This window comes from Zonotrichia albicollis, chromosome 2 (genome assembly GCF_047830755.1).
Source record: "Zonotrichia albicollis isolate bZonAlb1 chromosome 2, bZonAlb1.hap1, whole genome shotgun sequence".
NCBI classification, from domain to species: Eukaryota; Metazoa; Chordata; class Aves; order Passeriformes; family Passerellidae; genus Zonotrichia; species Zonotrichia albicollis.
Window position 1 is genome coordinate 55,984,893 of NC_133820.1, and position 24,467 is coordinate 56,009,359.

The following is a 24,467-nucleotide window of genomic DNA, read 5'->3' on the forward strand; positions in this document are numbered from 1 at the left end:
GTAAAATGAATCATGTTTTGTGAGTCCCAGCAATGTTTTGGTTTTAGTTATATGAAAAGTCAGGAAAGCTTTAAAAATATTCCATAGGTGTATATATGGAGATGGAAAATATTTCAGTCCTTGAATGTGATCCAAGCCTCAAAAGAGTGTCATGTTGACTTGAAATCAGAAACTTTTCTTAGTGCTGTTGTTGAAATTACAGCCACAAATTAACCAAGGGGTGAAAGTAAACCCAGAATGATGACTGGAATTCTGTGAATAGAGCTAAATGATCCTTGTAGGAGCTTTTCTTCCATAACAGACACTTATCTTTGTTTTCTGGTCTAGCAAGATCAAAGTATAGAACTAGTTTAGGTTTTGTGACAAACAACTGTCAAGTAGTGGAAATATAACAAAAGTTTGGTTGTATGCACACAGATTAATTTATTGCTTTTATTCTTTCACAGAGGAAAGAACACTTCAGGCATTCACAAAAGAAATTTGATTTAATAAAAGATTAGGAATTACAATGTGTGTGTTCTCCAAAAAAAAAAACACCTTGGTGTTAAAATCCTTTGATGTTGATATTCCCAGCTCAACTGATCACTTCCTCATTCTGATGGAGAGCCATACTGAATAACCTGGGAATATCATAGTCTTGCATTTATTGTTTGTGCCCCTTATTTCTTGAATGTTGACTCAGAATTTCTTTAGTTCTCTATATGAAATTTCATATTGAAACATTTCTTTTAGATCTTCTTTTAAAGCAGCTAAGAGTTTGACATTTGAAGAGGAAAGTCAAAGAACACCTATTGCTACCTTGAATGAAAAAAGTAAAGAAGAAACTGGCCTAAGTTTGCAGGTACTTTTGTGTGCTTCCTAATCTGAATGCAAATGGTCTCGTATAATTATAATTTAACAGTAGGTTTCATCTGAGCTGAGGGTAGATCTAGTAGAGCTCAAAAAATGTGTTTTAAAGTTCTTCTCATATTTTAATTCAAAGTGAACTCAGACAAATTAAATTGAGTATTTGTTGACCTGAAACACTAACTAACTGCCAAGTCTGAAATCACAGCAAAGCAGGATTTGATTCCCAAACGAACTGACTTCAGGGTGGTAGCCAGCCAAATATTTTTCAGTTTGTTTTGTTGCAGAAATATATTCATTAAAAATCAGCAAGTGATGTAGAAGTTGTAATTATCAAAACCAAAGTAATACCATCTCCCTCAGGTTTATTTGATATATCAAATCTGATCCAGTAGCCTTATCTAAGTTACTTGTTTCCATAGGTCATTGTTTCAGGACTGTGCTTGTATGACTTTTAAGATGCGTTGCTTAGTTGGTGTATCTGATGTCATTTACTACTATTGCCTTTTGCTTTTCAACTAGCCCACCTAAGGCCCAGCTCTAGGTCTTTAAAAAATGAATTAGCATTGAAAGTAGGCCTGAAGAGTTTGGCTAGACTACATAACTTTTTTTTCCCTATCATGATAGCAGGCTCAGATACCACATAAAGGAAAATTATGCAGTGATGTTATCTGTAAAAACGTTTATAAACTGATATGATTTATGTAAAACTAACTCAAGCTGCTTCTAAAAAATAGTTCTTTGTTTTGTGGTGCATGTTCTAGGACCTTCTCATGGACATCTACAGAAGCATTGGAGAACCTGACAGTCTTTATGGCTGTGGTGGAGGAAGAATGTTGCAGCCATTGGCACGGTATAATTTATTCATGTTCTTATGGCCTTTAAAGGCATTGCTTTCATTTACTAGTAAGGAACTTAAATTGAAAACTTCTTCTTCACTTACAACAGGATAAGAACATATGAGCATGAAGCAGTATGGGAGAAAGCCCTTGTAACATACGACCTTGAGACAAGCCTCTCTCCATCTACGCGCCAGGCAGGAATAATAGAGGTAATATTATTTTGTAAGAGGAAATGAGTGTAAGAAGTGATGTTCATCATATTGAGTCATTTGCAGTGAGTCCAAAATTGTTTTAGGACTGAAGGTTATCTCTTTTTTCATTAAGTCTAGCCCATTATCATAGGCATCCAAACTGTGGATATAAGACAATTCAGTATTTGTTCTGAAAACATTAGGGTTCTTAGTCTTCTTGTTATTCACCCATAATCCCCATCATGGGTAATGAATTTTGTGAAATACTTAAAAATAAGTATATTCAATATTATTCCAGATTTAGGCCAGCTCCTATGACAGGATACAGAAAGTAATGTAGTTGGTTATTTTTGCTATCTCATTCTTAAACTACTCCACTATGAATCACTATGTGATTTTTCTGATACAATAGATGAAAAGAACTGATTTTTTTTTTGAATCCTTAATATGCTTTGCCTTTTTAGCCCAAAAATGTTTATACCATTTCTATAAAAATGTAGCATAGATGTATGTATGTTTCCCCTCATTTAATTTTCCTATGGCACTTTTAATTTCTTACCACAAATTATTTAGTATCACTGTTAAAATTCCGTTGCAGTTGTCCTTCATAGTGCTTGATGTGTAATCTGGTTAATTGGTCACAATTGTAAAGATGTTATGGCCTTCAAACAGATAGGAGTTATAGGAAATCTTTTCAAATCCTCATCAGGAGCAATAGTTCATTAAGAAGTAAAATTCATTATGACTTGCCACACAGGAATGATGGCATGGAGAAATGTGTGCTGATAGTTAATTTGATAGTTAATTAATTTTCACTGTGTGAAAAATTATTTCAAAAAATGCCAGCCACAATAGTAATAAAACCATTTTCCTGGAGTTGCAGATATCAGTAGTGTGATTGGTAGTCTTATTAAAAAGTTTTCATTTTACCTGTAGAGTTTAGAAATAGTCATGGTCCTGTCTTTCCTGCAAAGGGTTCTTTGTTTCCAAAAGTAAAACAAAGCCCTCAAAAAATACCAGTTCAGTTTAATAAAGGAGGAAAATAAATTTTTGGGTAATTTTCTTAATTCCAGGCTTTGCAGAATTTTGGGCTTTGCCACACTCTTTCCATGTACTTAAAAGGTCTGGAACATGAAAACACTGAATGGTGTGCAGAACTGCAGGAAATACGGTACCAGGCAGCATGGAGGAATATGCAGTGGAGCCACATCTCTTCTGTCAAGTAAACACCTTATCTTTTTGCTAGTTCTTTAAGCAAAAGACAGTAGGGTCAGATCCAAGATCAGAACATAGTTTCTGTAAAGCAGGTCACCTAATTAATCTTAATCATTGAACTGAAAAGCAGTGTTTTTCAGTTAGATTTGTCTTGTTTGAATGCACATCACTTTTTATTTTCCTGGGAAACTGTACAGAGACGATTCTTCTTTTTGATTGTTCATAATGTTAAACTGAAATTTTCCATTTTTGACTCATACAGAAGTTGTATCTTTAGTATGAGAGAGGGATAGAGAGAGCTTTTAGTATCTAATATATAAGAAAATGGGAAATATTACTCAGTAAGCCACAAGAGGTTATCAAGTCCTGGATAGGCAAACACCATTATTGATCCATGGCTACTCCTTCACAGGGAGTAATGTCCTGGAGAGAGGATGCTGCTGGATGCCTGGCAGCAGTTATTTGATATGACTGACCAGGATCCAGTGTGAAGTCTGTCCTTCCTTAGTACAGCTGCATCATTGCACCATTTAGGAGGAATACAGAGTAGACTCACTATGTTTTGGCAAAAGCAAATAAAGTCACAAAAAAGTAGCTCCTACATCAATTTTTAGTAGTCAGAATTTTTCTAAGACTCTTACAGCAGGGTGGGGAACGTTCTCTTTATGTGCTCGTTCTCTTCTCCTGCATGGTCTCATTGTTTAGACACACCTAGAGACCTTCACAAATGGCCTGTTGAAGGGCATATGCCATGCCATGATCAGAACAAACTTTGGATAGGTAAGCTGTAACAAGATTCAAGAATAGTTAGAATGTATAAAACACTAAATTGATTTAAAATATATAGCATCACATGATTTTTTTATCATGCAAAACAGTAACCTATCCAGCTGCAGAAAATGTGCAACCAAAAATGTTTGTCACAAAGACAAAATTGACTTCTTTATAGAGAAATATGGTTTTCATTTTATTCTATGTTAACTTTTGTTTTATTTGTTAGAGATGAAGCAAGAAGTCCAGGGTACCATGAATCATTGTATGATGCTCTCCAGTCTTTACGAGATAAGGAATTCTCTGCTTTCCATGACAGTCTTAAAGATGCCAGGTAACAGATTGTATGCAAATACTGTGACATTTATGTGCAAATACTGGGAGAGAGAGATGGACACAATGTGTGTGTTTGTAGTCACAGGTTATGTAACAAAGGCTATCGAGGAGTTTTATGGGCTCAAATAAAGACTCATGCATAGAATAAAAACTATTTCCAGACTGCAGCTCAAAGTTTTTTAACCTCAGTTTGTCATCTGCATATGTAATTTGTGTGCTAATTGAAGATACATTTCCTGTACACACCCCTTATTTTGTGGACCTTTTAAGTGGATTCTAGTGTTGAGTGCTCTTCTTTAGCTGAGCTATCACATGGATTTTGGAATTTCTGAGTCCTTACTGTGTTTTCCTTTATTGACAAATTTATTTTTTTTTAATTTGAATGTTAGTGCAAAGTAATTCTAGACTGAAGAGTTTTGCTGTTTAAATTCTCTTCCCTGTATGGAAACTATGTTATGGATATTTGGAATTACTAGCTGTTATGAAATAAAAATAATCTACTATTTTTCTATTAAATCCATAGAGTGAATGAAGTAGAAGAGCTGTGCAAGGGCAGTCTTGAATCTGTTTATTCATTGTATCCAACCCTTTGCAGACTACAGCTAATTGGAGAGTTGGAAAATGCAGGTCTGCTGTTCTCCAGGTGATGTTTTAAGATTGTTTCACACCACTTCCTCAGTTTGCAGGAGGTTTAGTAATCAAACATAGCACAAAACTTAAAATTACCCTAACAGATAGTATTCATCAACATTTCAAACTTCATATTGAGAATGACAAGGAATTTAGCTTCACTACATGAAGACAATTTTAGATTTTCTTTATTTCCAGACTGCCTTAGTTTGCAGTCTAGTTTAAGTTATTTGAAATCATGCCAATATAGTGTTTTAATTAATTGTTTTCGTTCCTTTATATTGAGTTCTCTCATACTCCAAGGTAGCAGTCATATCTCCTAGCTTCTGGTTTACTCAAGTAACTGAGTCCTCCTCTTTTAGTTTCTTTTCTAAAAATGTTTTCCGTTTCCCTAATGACATCCATAGCTTTACTGAAAGCTGTTTCAGTTTGAATCATTTTCTTCATGGACCTCTGTTACCATCAGTATTCTTCCCAAATTCTTAAGATTGCTTTTTAAACACAGAAAGGTATTTATATCTGTAACTCTGTGCTATTAACATTTAATTTTCTCTGCTATAGTTCTGTCAGTTTAGTAGCTAATAGTCACCCCACAGTCTTTTCAGCAGCTCTGTGTTTGAGTGTGATTCCCTTTGCTGATGGACCTTTAACACAAGTTTTTGATGCCTAATCAAGAATATTTACAGAGGAGTAGTTCACCTGAGTGTTGTTGTACTTCATGTTTGTTAAAACTGGAAGGCTTCCAGTTTAGTCTGCATATGGTAACCATTGTGGGGTTTTATCACTATTTCATGAAGTATAGGTTTGGAACTTTCTCAGCAGTTTACTTTTTACCCATCTTGCATTTCACTGATATTTACTGAAAATTAATAACAAGTCCTTTTTCTTTTGGGAATTATTGCAGATCTGTTACTACTCAACAACTGAATGACGTTTATTTGAAATGGCAGAGACAATCCCAGCTTCTCAAAGACAGTGACTTCCATTTCCAGGAGCCTGTCATGGCTCTGCGCACTGTAATTTTGGAAATCTTGCTTGAAAAGGAGAGTGAAAACACCAAAAGAGAATGTATTAAGGACCTCCTGACCAAACATCTGGTGGAGCTCTCTAGATTGGCAAGAACTGCTAAAAATACTCAGGTAACAAATTTCAGGAAAGACCAGGAACAGATGTTTAGTTGTTTTTAGTTTATAAAAGAACTTAATTTTTAACAGTACTAACGATTAACTGTATTCTAAGTTTATTCAATAAATCAATCTGAGACTTAGATTATGTAGAATTTATTAATGAATTATATTTATGAGCATGTTTTTTTAATTTTGTTCATAAGCGTAAGCCACTGAATGAGGTAGATAACACAGAAATGACATTTTTAGTGAAGAGTGCTGTTCTAGCTCTGTTTCTCATTTTGGTGCAGTTCTACATATCCAGCTTTCACTTGCATCATATGTTGTAGTGTTCCAGAGTAAAACTGCAGAGATAACTTCATTGCATCTCTGTATTTAGTGTTGTCTTTAAAGCTTCATACTCTCAGAACACCATTGCACTGTGGTAAATCTCTTTCTGTGAATGGCTTCCTGGGATTTGCACTGTCAGTGGTTTTTTCAGTTGCTGATGCATTTAAGGGCCAGGATCAGCCTTGGCTTGTTCTAGGTGGTGCATTTGGATCAGTAACTCCGTGAGAATTTACAGAGCAACAGAGTATTCTCCCAGGACCTCTACAGAAAACAGTTGCAGATAAATACAGAACCTGGAAAGGTGTTTTAACACTTCACATATGCAAAACTGAATTAAACTTTGACTCACTATTTGCTATTTCGCACATCACTATTCATAGAACTCTTTTTATGAATAGTGATGAAATCAGTAGAACAGTGCTGTCTTTGATTTAATGAATTTGCAGAGACACTTTACTCAGTGCCTCTGAAGCTGTTGGGAGAATGATTTCAGATATTTTTGTCTCATGCCTGCCCAGCCACCAGCACTGTGGCAGTGAGTATTCTGTAAAAAGCCTCAAGTTTGTTAAAAGCATAGTTTGCTCCTTGTGCTGTCGTAGTCATGCTAAGTAGTGAGGATGGTACTTTACCAGTGATATGTGTGAAGATGCAGGCATGCTAAAGAATTAGTATATGGTGGTGCCATTTTTATAATTCTTTTTCTGTGGTCTGTAATAATGTATGTAATGCATGTAATAATGTATTAATAATTGCTAAGCTGTAAATCCATTAATTTGGTAGGTACTGATTATAGAATTTCTCTACCTCCAATTTAAAATGTTAAACAGAGATACTTTATTTTAGAGTTTGTGAGGTTTGATTCCAGTCTATTCTTGTTGTAAATCAGGATTTTCTGCAAGTATATAGAAAAATAATTTCACATCTTTGCTGCAAATAAATTTTTTATTTGGATGAGCAGATTATGCTGCACAAATAGAGAAAATTGAGAGAGTGCCTGAAAACAAAACTTGCTGTGAGGTACAGATATTTTACTTAAAGAATTGTTCATTTTTATTTTTCCATTTTCAGCTTCCGGAAAGAGCTATGTTTCAAATCAAACAACACAATCCAAATGGAAATGGAGTTTCTGAATGGCAGCTTGAAGAAGCTCAGGTTTTCTGGGCTAAAAAGGAAGAGAGTCTTGCACTGAATATACTTAAATCAATGATTAAAAAATTAGATGCAGATTGGTTTCAGGTATGTATTGCATAATGTATTAGATGCAGATTGGTTTCAGGTATGTATTGCATAATGTCTGAACTTACAGGAATTAAATTATTTAAGATCCTAATTCCACTCTCAGAAGTTTTCCCTTAAAAGAAAATTGAAAGCCCCTCTGCAATATTAAATACTAAATCTGGGTTGTACTCTCAAAATGTCTGAAAGCAAAAAAAACTGCGTTAGCAAATCTCGTTAGGGGTTTTCAAAGAGAGTCTGTAAGATTGGCAAATGTAAGAATTCATTATTCATGGTCTAACACTAAACCATGTCCCTAAGCACCATGGACATGTCTTCCATATCCCTTTTAAACAGGGACGGTGACTCCACCACTTCCTTGGGCAGCCTGTTCCAGTGCTTGACAATCCTTTCAGTGATTAATATCCAATCTAAACCTCCCCTGGTGCAATTTGAGGCCATTTCCTCTTGTCCTACTGCTTGTAGCCTAAGAGAACACACCAGCCCCCACCTGGCTGCACCCTCCTGTCAGGCAGCTGCAGAGAGTGCTGAGGTCCCCCTGAGCCTCCTTTTCTCCAGGCTGAGCACCCCCAGCTCCCTCAGCTGCCCCTCACAGCACTTGTGCTCCAGACCCTTCCCCAGCTCCGCTGCCCTTCCCTGGACATGCTGCAGCCCCTCAATGTCTCTCTGGCACTGAGGGGCCCAGAACTGAGCACAGGATTGGAGCTGTGGCCTCAGCAGTGCTGGGAACAGGGGGACGGTCACTGCCCTGCTCCTGCTGGCCACACCTGGCTGAGCCAGGCCAGGATGCCATCGGCCTTCTGGGCCACCTGGGCACACTCTGGATCATGCTCAGCTGCTGTTGACCAGCACCCCCAGGTCCTTTTCCACTGGACAGCTTCACAACTGCCTGGGGTTGTTGTGACTTGGTACTTACCTTGTTGAACCTTATACAGTTGGCCTTGGCCTGTCAATCCAGCCTTTACAGATTCCTCAGGATGGTGTTTGTTAAAATATGGTCTACAAATACTTGACTAGAACTTAATTATGTGTACCACTGTGGTAAAAAGTCTTTAAGGCCGTACCTTTGCATTTACCTATGATGGCATTCTTTGAGAATTTCAAAACCATTTGCTTTTAATCTATGTATGTTCTTAAAGAATATCACTCTTCAGAAAAGCTGCATTATTTTGGGCCAAGCTTTCTGTACATACCAGGGCAAAATCAAGAGTTGTTGCTCTTTTGATTTTTGTAATCTCTCCATGAATCAGTTGATGAGGCCCTCCAAAAACGTTGTCCTTCCTTACATTTACCGTGTCCTTGTAAGGAGAATTTGTGTTTTCACAGCCTGTGATGTTCACATACATATTTCACAGTCAATGTTGCCATCTTGGTCACATGTGCCCTATATTAGAAGTATTTTGCAAACTTATCCTACTCTACAGTTAAAGCTGAATATCCAGTCTGGAGAAAAGTCCTTTGGAAACATGCTCCATCATCTTCCCATAGCACTTCAATCAGGTTTCCATCTGTCTGAAGAATTTGATGATCACACATGGTTTTTGTGGTTCCTGGCTGTTACCTATGGAGTTGTCTATGGTACTTCAGACTAAATGGGGATATTTATACAATACAATTCTGAAAACATGCTGTAAATGTTTAAAATTTTTATTACATTTTGTCATTGGTTTATTCTGCTTTTGATTGTTCAAGCTATCAGGTATTTTAAAATGTGCACTCTCCTTTTGCCTTACATAGAATGTGAATGTGATTTAAGGTTATTGACTACTGTAGATGTGGGTGGAAAATGACTCTCTGGATGCATTATGTGTAATAGGCCTCAGTGATTGAATTCTGTTCAGGGTTTAAAGGCTTTAGAAATTTCCTACCTCATATGTAAAAGATGTTTTTGTTTGATGCCTCCCTCTCTTTAATTTTTTTTTTCCAAAACTTGCTTTTTCAAAGGTCGAGAATGATCCTCACCTGAAATTGATGTATACAGAGTGCCTGAGGCTCTGTGGAACCTGGTTAGCTGAAACATGCTTGGAAAACCCTACAGTCATCATGCAGAAATACTTAGAAAAGGTGCATCCAGTCTTTGAAATGTGCTATCTGTGAGATAATGCTGTGTTAAAATACAGTGTTAAAATGTCAAGTAGATTTTTCAGTGCAATCTTTATGTATTGAAAATATGGTTTCTTATATAAATATTATGGTTTCATGTTGTATTGTATAACACTCTAATCCTGTTAAAAGTTCAGAATATGGCTTTGTAGAAATCACAGTGAAATGTCTTTTATTGGCTTAGAAGTGCAGTGATTACAACTACTAGTCTAGTTTCCCTTTCCTGTTCCCTATCCCTACCTCTTCCTTCTCAGGACAGATTATTCACTCACCAGCTTTTTAGTACAGCATTGCATTTCCACAGAATCAATCAGGTTGGAGAACACCTCTGGAATCATGGAGTCCAACCTGTGACCCAACATCCCCATGTCAACCAGACCATGGCACTGAGTGCCGCATCCAGTCTTTCCTTAAGCACCTCCGGGATGGTGACTCCAGCACCTCCATGGGCAGCCCACTCCAGTGTCTGATCACCCCTCTTGTGAAGAAATTCTTCCTAATGCCCAACCTGAGCCTCCCCTGGTGCAGCTTAAGGTTAAGGTTATGTCCTTTTGTCCTGTTGGTTGTTACCTGGGAGAAGAGCCTGACTTCCCACCTGGCTGCACCCTCCTTTCAAGGCAGTTGTAGACAGTGATAAGGTCACCCCTGAGATGCTGCTAAGTCTTGGTCTCTTGTTTCAAAGTGCTGTAATTTTTTTGTTTTTAACTTTTAGTCAGTAATAGAAATGTTTGTATTAATATTTGCCCACTCCACATTTCTTTATTTCACACTAATTTGTGAAATGCAACATAGTTGCCTTTCTCTGTTGCTATCTATATGCTTTCTTCACTCTGATGATTTGAATCCATGACTTTCTTATATAATTTCCTTTACTTTTGGCACTTTTTGGACTGTCTTCCATTTTTTTTTCTCACCAGCTTGTGATACAAGGCTATAAGACTGTTTTAAAACTTCATGCCTTGTTACTGTAAAAGATAAGAGCATGGAAAATTCCTGTATGGCTATTAAAGTTGTTTCATACAGGATAATATTTTTGACTGTTTGCACTGAAACATTTCTCAAAGATTAAATTCACTTAGGAGAAAAATATTCAGCCTGTTAGATTCATTTTATATGCATATTAATTCCATCACAGGCAATGTTAAATAATTTATTCAAGCAGATGACCCTGAGCAGGGAGGGACTTGAACAAGATGAGCTCCAGAAGTCCCTTCTGGCCTCAACCATTCTGTTTTTCTGTGAGAATAGAGTTTCATCAAGTTTTATGCAGCACTATTTATCTGATTATTGATCTTACCTTTGTTGTAACTTCTCCTTTAGGCTGTGGAAATTGCTGCAAGCCAAAGTGGAGACAGCAGTGAAGAGCTGAAGAAAGGAAAGATGAAGGCTTTCCTCTCCTTGGCTCGTTTCTCTGATAATCAGTACCAGCGGATTGAGAATTACATGAAATCCTCAGAGTTTGAAAATAAGCAGGCCTTGCTGAAGAAGGCCAAGGAGGAGGTTGGTCTCATCAGGGAGCGTAGAGTTCAGACCAACAGGTGAGCAATAAATGGAGACTGGATACTCTGGAGCTGTCACAGGCTCCAGCTCTACTCTCTGGACAGCAGCTGCAGCGTGGGTCACCTCTCTCCAGCTGCATTTTTCCTTCTCCACAAAGCCATGCTCAGATCCACAGTGCTGCTTGTGAATGGTTTCTGAACTGTGCCTGGACATGGTCTAGGTGTGTGCTGGGCCAAAACTAAGCCAGGGACACAGTGTAGATGATCATGGCCTGGAATTCATGTGATTGCCTGGATCTGTTCAGTTTATTTGACAAAAATGTTACATAGTATAAATAAATGAATTGGCATTTTTCTCTCTTTCACATTTAGTGAGAGAGTAGAATGAAATTTAATACAGAATTCTTAAAGACTTAGTAAGAGCAACTGCAAGTGAGCAGAAAAGGATGAACTTCAGCTGCTGGACACTGAAGTCATTACACAAATGATCTGTACTGGATATTCACATTTATACCAATATTGAGATTAAATCAAGAAGACAGAAGACAGGAAGTTTACTTATAGCAGTGAGTCTGTGTGCACATACAGTAAAGGAGTAGCTCCCACCATACAGTTTTTGTTGTTTATTTTACTGTGCTTGTACATACAAAACAACTTTAAAAATGTTAAAATAGTGAGACCTAGGGAAGGCCTTGCTGTAAGCTGATGAATAACTAATTTCTTGTTTAAACGTGACATCTATTCATGTAGATACACAGTGAAGGTTCAGCGAGAGCTTGAGCTGGATGAAGGGGCAATGCAAGCCCTGACCGAGGACCGTAAACGCTTCTTGTGTAAAGCAGTGGAGAACTACATCAGCTGTTTACTAAGTGGAGAAGAACATGATATGTGGATATTCCGACTCTGTTCCCTCTGGCTTGAAAATTCTGGAGTTGACAGAGTCAATGAAATGATGAAGGTATATGTTTGCTCCCTTTATTTCCTAATGCTTTGGCAAATAAATAGCCATCTTCTCCTGTATTTCTGGAAGATGAATTATGTAGCTCCTTAACTTTTCCTGAAAACTTTCTTTTTTCAGTTGTCATTGCTTATCAATAGTTTTTCATCAGTAAGACCTGTAGTTCTCAATGCATATTAATTTAATTTTAATTAGCATTTTAATTTGATAAGTCTGTATGATTAAACATATGTCATGATCGTTTACTGCGGTCCCCTTGTTCTTCACATACCTTGGAATCTACCCATCTCCAACATCCTTAGGTACATTATTCTTGTTCATATTATATATACTTTCAGGTGAACAGCAATGAAAGGTAGAAGAGAAAATAGTACTCCTATGAAGGACCTGCAACATTTAGGAGACATGGGTCAGGATGATGTGATACTCACTGAATTGCTGCTTGATCAGACAGCCATGATAATTCTTAATTTAAAATTATTATTATTGTTATTATTGTTATTGTTATTGTTATTATTATTATTATTATTATTATTATTATTATTATTATTATTGCAGTTTTTGTTAGGTTTAGTACAGCTAGTTTAGTTTAGTACAGCTCTGTAACTGAGTTTTCTCTCCTGCAGAAAAACGCACAGAAGATCCCTTCATACAAATTCTTGCCTCTGATGTACCAGCTGGCTGCTCGAATGGGAACCAAGATGATGGGTGGTTTAGGATTTCATGAAGTTCTGAATAATGTAATTTTTGCTTTTCTTATCTAAAGATACCTTGACTGGCTTGGTAGTGCCTACTTCTGAACAATATCCACCTTCCTCTGAGCAGTTACAGCTAAACAAGTTACACTAGTGATAAGGGTGTATTAAAAATGAGTGATGCCAAATCAGTATGGTGGGGGAAGAGGACTGGGGACTTCTTTCATTTCTTAACTTAAAAAATCAACTTTATTGATTTTCTTGTAATATAAGAGTAGTTTTCTGCAGTTATAGAAATGTACTTTGAATGTTTTTTCAGTTGTGGAAAAGTATTACCTTTTATTTCATCTTAGGAACCTTAGAAGTTCAAAAGAAATAATAATGTTAATTAAGTTTTTTTTTTTTTCTCTTCTATGCTGTTTTCAATAATGGGATCTTTTTCTTTTGTTGGCAGCTATTGTCTCGAATTTCACTGGATCATCCACATCATACTTTGTTTATAATATTAGCTTTGGCTAATGCTAACAAAGATGAACTTCTCACAAAACCAGATGCAATAAGAAGAAATAAGTTAATTAAAAATGCACCAAAAGAGATCTCCCAGCTTGATGTGGTGACTACAAAAACTTCTATTCTATTAATCACATTCAATCCTTTAATTTTGTTAAAAAATGAAAAACCCAAAACATGTAGAGGGTTGTTTTAGTATAGAGCTCATTAGCAGACTTTTGTTAAGAAGCAGTAGGAGGGAAACAGTACTTTTAATAATTTAAAAACCCCTTTTGTGCATAAGTAGGTAATTATTATTGAAAGAAATCATTACAAGGTTGAGCAAAATACAGCTAATGTTTTGTGCCACAAATAGCCCTGATTATTGCAGACTCCTGTGATAAAAGTCCCTTATGTGTCATTCTGTAAAAGGGATTTTAGATGCAAGAAAGACTTGAGTGGCTTTATTGTTGAAAGTACATACTGAATTGGGTATTTTTTTCTGCTTTGAGTGGTAACATGTTCCATCTAAACAGTTTGCCTTGTGCATCTTTTGGTCTGTGTTAAAAGCCATGCTGATAGGTAACACTGAACTGTGATTTCATGATAATGTTGGTTTTGCTTAATTTTTGTTTAACCTGTCTTTGGAATCATCCCACATCTAAAGTGTTGGCCCTTCTTTCCTCCATCATTATAGGCCTGACATGATTGGTTGTCAGTGTCCTCTTACCCCCCGCACTGATACATTTTTTCACCACATTTTTATGTGGCTTTTTTTGGCCTTTTTCTCACATCTGTAGTTTTTTTTGTGATTCCCCCCTTAGGATTGGAATTATGCTAAAGTATGTCTCTCAGAGCCAGGCACAAAAGGAATGCATGGACAGGTTTCTGTCTTTTGGATGCAAGATTTTTTTCTTCAGCTGGGAGGAAATAACAGAAGCAGGCAGATGGTGGAAGAACATCTAAAAACCTGTCTGTCCTTTTTCTGAAGAACTTTTGCATGTCTTTTGTGCTTTGCCTGGACAGGTTTGCTCCCTCTCCATCGCCAATAATATTTTATATTACTCAATATCTCACATCAGACAGCACAGAATTTTTTCTTATAATTATTTCATGTCATCTCACAAAGGGCTGTCTGTCCATTGCTGCAGTTTGCTCTGTTTTCATAGGACATATCTCAATTGTACTTAATTGACTGCATGTTATGATGCATCTTTAAGTTTACAAGATCTGATGTTTGTTTTCCTTGGGTTTTTTAGGACAGAATGGAAGCTGCCAGGACAATAATGAATATTGTAAGGAAAAGAAGAGCTCCTATGGTTAGAGACATGGAAGCACTTTGTGATGCTTACATCACATTAGCAAATTTAGATTGTACTCAGTGGAAATCTGAAAGAAGTAAGTCTTAGGAAAACTGGTTTGTGTTTTAATAATGAAGATAGGTTTTATTTTCCCAGATTAAAAAGTGTATTTTAAATACTGATGCTTAGTTAAATGAGGCAGTAGCATTGTGTCCTGTTTTTGATAGATACATAATGTAGTCTGGATTAAAAGTCATAGTAATTACTTGCACTGTAGGGCTCAGACCCTTAGTACAAAACTCCAAAAATCACCACAGTTGTCCTATGGTCATCTTCATCAGTAAAAGCATGCAGTGAGGTTTTGGGTCCCAAAAGCGATGTAAGCTGGGTTTTGTCAGTTCAGGTGTATTTTATAGCTCTGAATTTAAAAATATTAATGCCTCTTAATTACAGAAGGAATAAGTATTCCTGCTGATCAGCCAATCATTAAACTGAAGAACTTGGAGGATGTTGCTGTTCCTACCATGGAAATTAAGGTGACTGAAGTTGAAAAAATACACACTAAAATCCCATCATCATAGAACCATCTTCAAGCTTTTGTAATGGCAGTCATGTTTTCATCCAATTCCCATGGTCTTTACAGGTCCACGTCTGGGGATACTTCCTTGTTAGGTGGGAGGTGCAGGGTGAGATGGTTTCCTTAGAAGACCATGATCCCAGGCATTATGTGTGCTGGATAGTGGTTTATTGTACAAAGACAGCTTGCCACTGTTACCTCTGAGTAGTCTCTCATTATCCAAAGGTGATACCACAGTGAGCTCCCTAACTCACCCAGGGGATTTGGGAGTGGGAATTTCCTGTCCTGTAGGTGCTAGCTCAGAGTTTCAGGGAGGCAACTGAATGTCACAGAAGGTGTAAGAATTAAGAGCTGTGCCTCTTCTACTGTTCCTGTGCTTTTACCATTCAGTAATGGGCAATGATCCATTCCCATTGGCTGGATGGGTGCACAGGAACTCACCTTTTGATACCACACACTCCACCTGGGAAACTGCACAGTTTCAGGGGCATAGAGTTGTTTTTTTGACCAGCATATAAGTTGAAATGTTGCAAGGCCAGAATTCCTCGCGTTGAAATCCCTAAGGCTATGTCTATAAAGCTGAATAAGCCAAGGGACTGCTTGAAGGTATTTGACTTCAGAAACCAGAAGTTGCCACCCATGCTAAATATCATCTGTTTGTAGGGCTCCAGTTGGCCCCAGGTGTTGCTCCTTTGTGCAACTGGATCATTCTTTTCTTTGCCTTTCTTCTCCTGCAGTACAGACTGACTGAAATGGCTGCAGCTCTGTGATGTGGCCTCCTGGGGCATGAGGGTACAGGGGGTGGCTGAGGTGTAGATCCTGTACCCTGCAGCAGCCTTGGCATTGAGATTTGGTCCTTAGATTAGTCTAAGCCTAATGCTCCCCAGCTATATGAGAGCAGTTTCTTGGGACATTGTGTCACAGTTTGTTTAGTGGAAGTCTGCAGTACCACGTCCCCTCTACCAGTGAGGTGAACAAGGAGGAATAAAAAAAAAAAACTTTTGCTCAGCATATTTTCATAGCCTTTTGGTATTATCCTTGCAGGTGATAGAGTGCTCATGTTAATATTTAGCATATAGTCTGCTAATGAGCTTTGCAAAGTACTTACTTATTACTGCTTTGTGAGTGAAATGGAGGTAATATTTACATTCATTTTAACTGTATTTTTTAATTTCAGGTGGATCCCACAGGACAATATGAAAATTTGGTGACAATAAGTTCGTTCAAGCGAGAATTTCGTTTAGCAGGAGGCATAAATCTGCCTAAAATAATAGATTGTGTAGGATCAGATGGTAAAGAAAGGAGGCAGCTGGTTAAGGTGGGTTCTGTCAGTTGTAATGATATCTCAGATTTAACATGCTGGAAATTTTTTTTTAAATTGTCCTGTCAGTTTTCTCATGTATTATTTCTGTACCATGAGCAGACTTTTCACACTTCACTGTCAGTTTCCTTAGTTGAGGAATGCTTTAATAAACAAAATTGTGAAGTATTACTAAGTAATATAATATAAATAATAAGTAATTATATTAAATATGTTTGTAATTCAGCAGTGCATGTAATTAATATCTAGTAGCTTACCTGACAACTACCAGACTTGCCTGGTCATGTCTCAGCTGGTGACCTGAGGAGTTCTGTAAATAAGAACCATCAACATATTGTGTTAAATACCTCCTTTCTTCTTCCACATAAAAATAGTATTTGCAATTCAGAGACAATCAAAAGCATGCACATAGAAGTAAAGATCTCTAAAAAACTTTATTTCTTCTTAGACTCAGCTGATTTCATTCTCTCTTTGAACACAAACATTGGGCAGTTGCTGGGAGAATTCTATTTTGCTGCTAAGTATGGGTTTGTTTTGAAAGCTGTAAAGAGAAGCATGAATCACCAGATCTGCATCCACCAATCAGAACTGCAGTGCCAACTGATGCTGCTTCACCTGTGTGCTGACTTGCTAAATAATGGTGAATCAAATACCTGTTTTTAAAAAGAGAACCATAAGACATTTAGGTTGATAGAAACCTGAATCAAATAACATCTGTCCAAAACCAAAAAATAAAAGGTGATGATTTAAATTAATGATGATTCTGTTTAAGCAGCTGAGCACTAACAGAAAACCAAATACAGACAAAAAAACAACTGTTAATTACATTTTATTGCAAGTGAGTGTTGTGGAAAAGTAACTTGTGTTTTGTGCAATTTGTTAAATAATGTTTTTTACTTGCTGAGCAAGAAATGGATGCTGAGAAGTGTTTTTCAACTGCTTTTTCTGTTTATGCTGAAGGGACGTGATGACCTGAGACAAGATGCTGTGATGCAACAAGTTTTCCAGATGTGCAATACATTGCTGCAGCAAAACACTGAAACAAGAAAGAGGAAATTAAGCATCCGAAGATACAAGGTAACCCTGAACACTAAATCTTCTCTGTGGCAGTAGAGAAATAAAGCATATTTCCCTCTTCTCCTCTTTTTAACTCAAATGCAATAGAAAAGGATTTTTATTTATGGGCTATTAAAATAGTCACTGTGCCTTCAGGTATGGAATAGGCAATATATTTATTACAATTTAATTTTTTTCAAATCATTAAAGTGAATTTATTGATGCCTAATGTATATTTAAATAGTCTTCAGAGATTTCTTTATATGAACTTTTAATTGAAAAGAAATTAGGTAATACACTGTCATTATACTGAAAGTTGCTAGTCATTAAACTTGAACATACAAGTTTGTTTATAAATTCTCATTAATTTGCCTTGTGATATTCCTTAATTAGCAATTAATTCTAGTCTTGCAACATTCCTTACAAATAGATTCAGAAGTCCCATCTAGGGTCTTTCATGCAGAATTTGAACTGGGGTTTTTTTGGAATTGGGAATATCATCCAAATCATATTGGAATCAGAATTGGGAATAGGAAATGGGAATAAGAATTGCAATAAATTCTTATTATGAATGCAGAAAGTGTATTTAAACAGGAACTTTTACTTCCTCCTTTTATGTACTTGGCATTATAATAATAGCTGTGAAGATGACCTCTGAATAAGTACTCTCAAAGTATAACCTCTTCTCTTTGACAAATGAGAAATGTGCACTCTGGAATCTCTAAAGGTGCTTATCTGAATTGCTAGTGTGGTTTTAAGAATTCTCAGGTATAGTTAAAGTCACTTTTGGAATTATTTTCAAGTAAGACTCAGGTTTCTGTGTGTGTGAAAAATGAGCGACAGCAGGGAAAAACAGAATGGGTGAGAATAATAGAATTGTGAGATGTAGAGACTTCCATAAGAAAAGAAAATTGAAGGAAACAGGCAGTAGGTAATCATTACATGTCTAGTGGAAGGTTCACTGGGCTAGGGAAAAATCGCAATTTTTAGGTGAAAACATTTGTGTGGATTTTTATATATGTATATGTGTGTATTTAGAAGATATATTGAGGTGTCAGCTGCGTGGTTTGGCCTTCTTTGTCTTTTTAAACAAACAGAAATGTGCACCCATGCTCTGCAGAGTGTGTATTCACAGTTGAGTGTGTGTAGTCTTCCCCCATGTGTAATCTCCCCTCTGTGGTTTTGCTTTTCCAGGTGGTTCCCCTTTCCCAGAGAAGTGGAGTTCTGGAGTGGTGCTCAGGAACTACTCCCATTGGAGAGTTCCTTGTGAATGCTGAAGAAGGAGCTCACAAGAGATACAGGCCAAAGGATTACTCCAGCTATCAATGTCATAAAATAATTCTGGTGAGTCCAAATAACTTGAAAAAACAAAACAAAAGCTGATTTATAATATTTACTGGGGGGAGGGGGGTGGAATTTACAGAGAACTACATACTATACCTTTGGTATATCTAATAATGAATGTGACCGGTGGCATGGAATGGATAAATATTTAAACCTTTAATTCAGTTCCACAGATCATAAGTTTATGATCATAAGTTTATGATAAGTTTGCTCACCATAAGTTTACAAAATTGCAGTCAAGTATAGCTGTTACTTTATATACCTATGATTGTGCAAGAACCTATTTCCTTTCAAATTGCTATCGTAGTAACAGGATAAAAGTGTATTTTTATGCTTGGTGGAGCATTTGCATGGGAATGAGTGAGGATGACTTTCTCACAGTGACATGAGGCCATCAGAGAAGCAGAGGTGCCAGAACAGAGTTTAAAGAAAGGAAGTGTCTCCCAACAAGATCCATTTACCTCCACATGCCTATAAAATACATGCATCTGCTGCATCAAGGAAATAGGAGTGGGTTTTCCCCATGTTTTTTAGCCTCTGAGTTGTGTATAAAAATAGAATTGTTTAGTAAGACAGATAGTTAGGGACATTAATAATTGCTGCAAAAAAGACAATCATTCTTAGCTCAGAAAGAGAAGGAAGTGATAACAGCATTTGATGGAGGGGAGTTGGGTAGAAAGGAAAGAAGAGTTCATTTGCTTCTGAAGCAGTTGGTCATGGCTAAAATGTTTCTTATGTGTTTAAAGGATGCCCAAAAGAAACATTCTGAAGAGAAATACAGAATCTTCATGGAAGTCTGTGAGAATTTTCAGCCTGTGTTCCGGTATTTCTGCATGGAGAAATTCCTGGACCCAGCTGTGTGGTTTGAAAAGCGACTGGCATACACTCGCAGTGTGGCTACATCTTCTATAGGTATTGCAATAATTACAGTGGCTTTTTAGGTTACACAGCCTAAGAGTTTCTACCATTTCAGACATAGTGGCTGTCCTGCTTTTGTGGCATGTCAAAAAAGGCATAGTAGGGGGCAAAAAAGGCCAGCAAGAACATCAGCATTATTTTGTAATTAAGATTTCTGATTTGTTCCTCCACATCCCCACTTTTTGCTGCAGAGGGAAGAATGAAATTCTGCTCCTCTGTGTTTATATAGTGGTTTGGTTTCTTAGATTCTGGTACTTTGGGTTTTTTAACCTGATTTTATTTCTGTTGTTTTGGTTTAAAATGCATTCATTTCATGTGTAGCCTGTGATGCTTTAGCTGAATTGAAAAGCTCAATCTTTTACGGTCATTGTACTGGCATTATTATCCATGGCTGAAATGGTTATTTAAGCTTGGTTATTAAGCCTTTGTTTTCCCTGTCATAATAAAGAAAAAGAACTTCTTAAATGTAAGTACTGTGGATTCTTTTCTGGATGACTCAGTTCTGTACTGAGTCTCTGGAAGACATTTGTTAGTAGATTTCAGAAATTGCAGTCGATCCTATTCTAGACAGTAACATGTTTGTGCACGCCCTTTTTACTGAAAAAAAAAGGTAAATCCACAGTTTAATACAATTCAGAGGAAATATTTTTGTAGGAAATACTACTGCTGTCATGTCCATCAGCTAATAAAAACAGTAAAAGGTGTAAATTGCAGTAAGGGAGATGTAGTTTGGAGTTTTTCTACATTTAAGGATAGTAAAGCACTGAAATAGGCTTACATGAAAGGTCTTTCCTATAATTTGGATCACTGGAGATTTTTAAAACTGACTTGGACATCAGTTGTTTTGTTGGAGGGGGTTGCTAATGTTAGTAATAATACAAAAACCCTGATTTTATTATGCACTTGCTTTTAATTTTAAAATTTTTTGAAAGATGTAATATTATGTGATAATCTTTGATCTACAAGTAGAAATGGGGAAGAAATCTGTGGAGCAGATAAAACAATGCACATTTGTATGAGAATAAACTTTTTGCAATTTCATTCAGTCAGCATTTTCTTTTTGGATTTGTGGAATGGTATTTGCTCTTTCCCTAGTCAACACTATATATGGGGGATGAAATATTCTCACAGTAATCTTTCTTAAGCTTTCTGTGGTTTTTATGACATGGTTTCAGCACTTACATTTTTGTCTCAGTTGGCTACATTCTTGGACTTGGAGACAGACACGTTCAGAATATCTTGATAGATGAACAAACAGCAGAACTGGTGCATATAGATCTGGGTAAGTAGGACAGCAAGAGAACCTTAATTTTTTTCTTTACTTTAACTTTTTTTAGAAAAACTTTTATATTGCTTTCATTTAGGGGTTGCTTTTGAGCAAGGCAAAATCCTTCCCACACCAGAGACTGTTCCATTCAGGCTAACCAGGGACATTGTGGATGGAATGGGCATCACTGGCGTGGAAGGGGTCTTCAGGAGGTGAGTGCTCCTGAGCTGCACAGGGGCAAGGAGGCAGCAGAGTACTTCCAGCTTTTGATTGTCACATGTTAAATAGTTCTGATGCTTGAGAGGGGACTCAGATTTCTGGTGGTAACACCCAAACCTAAATCCTGACCTTTAACTCCTGTGTTTGTATTTATATAACCAGCTGCAAGCTCATTTTTGTTGCTCAGTGTTTCATACTGTTCACTTGCCAATGGGTTAATGTCACCCTCTTGTGGAATTCAGGGAAGGCTCTGTGTTTCCAAAGGCTCCACAGCTAAATGTTGATTTAGAATGATTTTTTTTACTTCAGAACTATGTATTTCTTTCACATCTATACTATATATTTGGAGCAGTTAAATGTCTTTGAACCAATTTGTTTTTACTCTAATTTCTGTTTAGTTTTATTTGGAGTATTTTTTCCCTTTTGGATCATATATTTTATATTACCTTGTAAGTGCAAAATCTAAATCCCATAATAGATCTGGACTGCAAAACAGAAGAATCCTAAATTAGTTGAGTTTCAATTAACCTCCATCCTACCTGCTGTGAATGACCCAAGGGATTCTTAAATAGCAGGACATTTCTCATTCCAGACTTGGATGATGTTTGTGAAGTAATGCTTGCAATCCCCAAATTTCACGTCTTTAAAAAATGACATAGTGTAGGTGTTGTCTTTCTAAGGCAGCAATTAAGGCTAATAAGTAGTTGCTAGTACACCTTTGTCCCATGAAGGAGCAGTCACTGCCAGTTCTGGTCTAAAGATGATGCTGTCAGACTCACAGTTTGGTATTAATTCTGAAACCATGATACAGAAAAACTTGACTTGTTGGGCTCCAGCTGAAGTAAATGAGTATGAAAGGCACTGGTGCAGATGCTGTTTCTGCCTCAGCCTGATTTGTACTTAACAGTTCAGGTGTCAGTGGTAAACAGGCCCTTGGCTGTGAATGTGTTCAGTGAACTTTGGTGTGTGTGTTCTCATCCTGAGGTAGACAGATCCCAAACCCACTTTCACAGGAGTCCCTGTCCCATGGGATAGTTTGGCATTCCTTCCAGGAGCTTAGTTTGCTTGGGAGTGAATGCAGGTCACCACTTCTGTACCAAAACTCATTGGGAGGATTTCAGAAATTGCTTAGAGTCTGGCTACTGGATCTACTCATTTCATGGAAAACAGCCCTACCAAGACTCGCCAATTCCAGAGCAGCCCAGCACGTGTTTTCATCCAGCCAAGCAATGCTGTCACTGTGGCACACCCTAATAGGCAGTGTTACCTCAGTGGTTCATCCTGTATATCAAAATATTCCAGACAGTGAACCAGGTCATCCCTTTCCATAGAGAAATGACAATCAGTGAACTACACAGTCTTCTCTTGGTTTTGCATGTCTAAATTTCTCTTCTTTTTTTCCCCAGGTGAAAATATCAGAGAGGTTAACTCCTATGTTAGAAATCACACTTAAAGTACAGCACAAATATCCATTATTTACATTACAAAAATACCATTTCATCTTACCAAAATAGCCTAAAATACTGTAAAATATTTTCTAGATGCTGTGAGAAAACAATGGCTGTTATGAGAAATTCTCAAGAAGCCTTGTTGACTATTGTAGAGGTAAGTATTTTTTCTTGCCTTTGGATAGTAACCTGCCAGAATGTCTTCAGTTTCTTGTCTTTGTATGCATCACTGCACCAGATACTCATTTAGAGTGTTTTGTACTGAATTAGAACATAGTGGTGTTGGTCAGATTGTTAATTCATGTATGTAATCTTTGATAAAGTTGTAACCAGTTTGCATTTTCTATTGAAACTGTTTCCTTCAGGCAGTTCTCCCTCTTGAACCCCTACATGCTTCTAGCCATAGTGCAACATTCCCAACAGGAATGATACTGATTCAATTAAATCCTCTTGCATAAGTTACAAAGAAGAGAATAAAGCTGATTTTTGAAACCAGGTTATACTGTGCATTACAAGCTAATGATTCTCTTAGGTGCCTAGCAGTGTATTAAAAAATTCACTGCTGAGGTGGGACTGATGGCAAAACTTTATGAAGCATGAACCACACAAAAACCTGCAAATGCCCAGAGGCAGTTTGGTTGGATAATTTACTAACCAATTTAGCCCAATTCTATTGATTAAAAAAAAAATAAAACCAAACCAAACCACTAAGCCTCCTAATACTGTGGTTAGTGTGAGCATTTCCAGTAGTGCTAGGGCACTGAACTAGCTGTAATTAACAGTTGAAATTAAAAAGAGGTTTATTTCCTCTGTAGGTGCTGCTCTATGATCCTCTTTTCGACTGGACCATGAACCCCTTGAAAGCTTTGTATTTGCAGCAGAGGCCAGAGGATGAGGCTGACATGAGCTCTACACTTGGGACTGATCCACAAGAACCTAAAAGAAAAGCCAGGTGCAAAATTTTTTCTTACCCTCCTCTTGCTGCACTGTTGCCTTGCTTTGTGGTTTTCTCACTGGATGTTGTTCAGGATCCATACCTAGAGCACCTCTTTCTCTTTGTTTATTCTGCCAGCAGTGACGACCAGAGCTTTAACAAGGTGGCTGAGCGTGTTCTGATGAGACTCCAGGAGAAGCTGAAAGGTGTTGAGGAGGGAACAGTGCTCAGTGTGGGAGGGCAGGTGAACCTCCTCATCCAACAGGCCATGGACCCTAAAAATCTGAGCCGTCTCTTTCCCGGATGGAAACCCTGGGTGTGACTTGCAAGGATCCAGCACGCTTTCAGAAGAGACCTATTTTTCTTTGCACCAAGCGTTCTAACATTTCAAACTGGTATTTCACAAAATTTATATCAAGAGCAACCACGATGCCTTTCCATATTAGCATTTGGTGGATGGATTTTTTTCAATAACCTGTTACTGAGAAACATTTTTTATTCTGCTTAGCTTCATCCTACAGTCTAAGGCCCCAAGCACTGCTTTGATGTTCCTTGTGACCCACAAGGATTTGCTTGGGCAGACTGGATGTGTTGTTCTTAAAACATGAGATTCATCACTGCTGTGTATCTGCTAAAATGCAGGACTCCTATATCTAGTAGTGACTGTGTAAAATGGATGATCCAAAACCCAGGATTCATGATATAACCACCTAAACTACATTTCCAAAAGGGGGTTATGCTTTAATTTCATAGTGAAAGAAAAAAAAAATAGAGAACCTCATGTGTAATGAATCAAGGGGTTTTGGGGTTGGGG

General features: G+C 37.3%; 1 protein-coding gene across 2 annotated transcripts in view; it reads left to right on the forward strand.

Moving 5' to 3' along the window:
- The window catches only part of ATM (ATM serine/threonine kinase), a 57,509-nt gene extending 33,042 nt beyond the window's left edge, over positions 1-24,467 (forward strand). Inside the window, exons 40-63 of one of the 2 annotated variants that reach the window (XM_074535180.1) lie at positions 733-841; positions 1,611-1,699; positions 1,795-1,897; positions 2,953-3,101; positions 4,095-4,199; positions 4,725-4,844; positions 5,736-5,970; positions 7,357-7,524; positions 9,469-9,588; positions 10,948-11,165; positions 11,877-12,084; positions 12,711-12,824; positions 13,234-13,392; positions 14,528-14,666; positions 15,023-15,105; positions 16,324-16,464; positions 17,428-17,544; positions 18,718-18,867; positions 19,614-19,779; positions 20,981-21,067; positions 21,150-21,264; positions 22,813-22,876; positions 23,535-23,671; positions 23,792-24,467. In XM_074535180.1, the coding sequence (XP_074391281.1) occupies positions 733-841; positions 1,611-1,699; positions 1,795-1,897; positions 2,953-3,101; positions 4,095-4,199; positions 4,725-4,844; positions 5,736-5,970; positions 7,357-7,524; positions 9,469-9,588; positions 10,948-11,165; positions 11,877-12,084; positions 12,711-12,824; positions 13,234-13,392; positions 14,528-14,666; positions 15,023-15,105; positions 16,324-16,464; positions 17,428-17,544; positions 18,718-18,867; positions 19,614-19,779; positions 20,981-21,067; positions 21,150-21,264; positions 22,813-22,876; positions 23,535-23,671; positions 23,792-23,975 (3,280 nt within the window). In that variant the 3' untranslated portion in view covers positions 23,976-24,467. The remainder of the gene's footprint in view (positions 1-732; positions 842-1,610; positions 1,700-1,794; positions 1,898-2,952; positions 3,102-4,094; positions 4,200-4,724; positions 4,845-5,735; positions 5,971-7,356; positions 7,525-9,468; positions 9,589-10,947; positions 11,166-11,876; positions 12,085-12,710; positions 12,825-13,233; positions 13,393-14,527; positions 14,667-15,022; positions 15,106-16,323; positions 16,465-17,427; positions 17,545-18,717; positions 18,868-19,613; positions 19,780-20,980; positions 21,068-21,149; positions 21,265-22,812; positions 22,877-23,534; positions 23,672-23,791) is intronic. The other variant, XM_074535182.1, reaches the window with a different exon arrangement.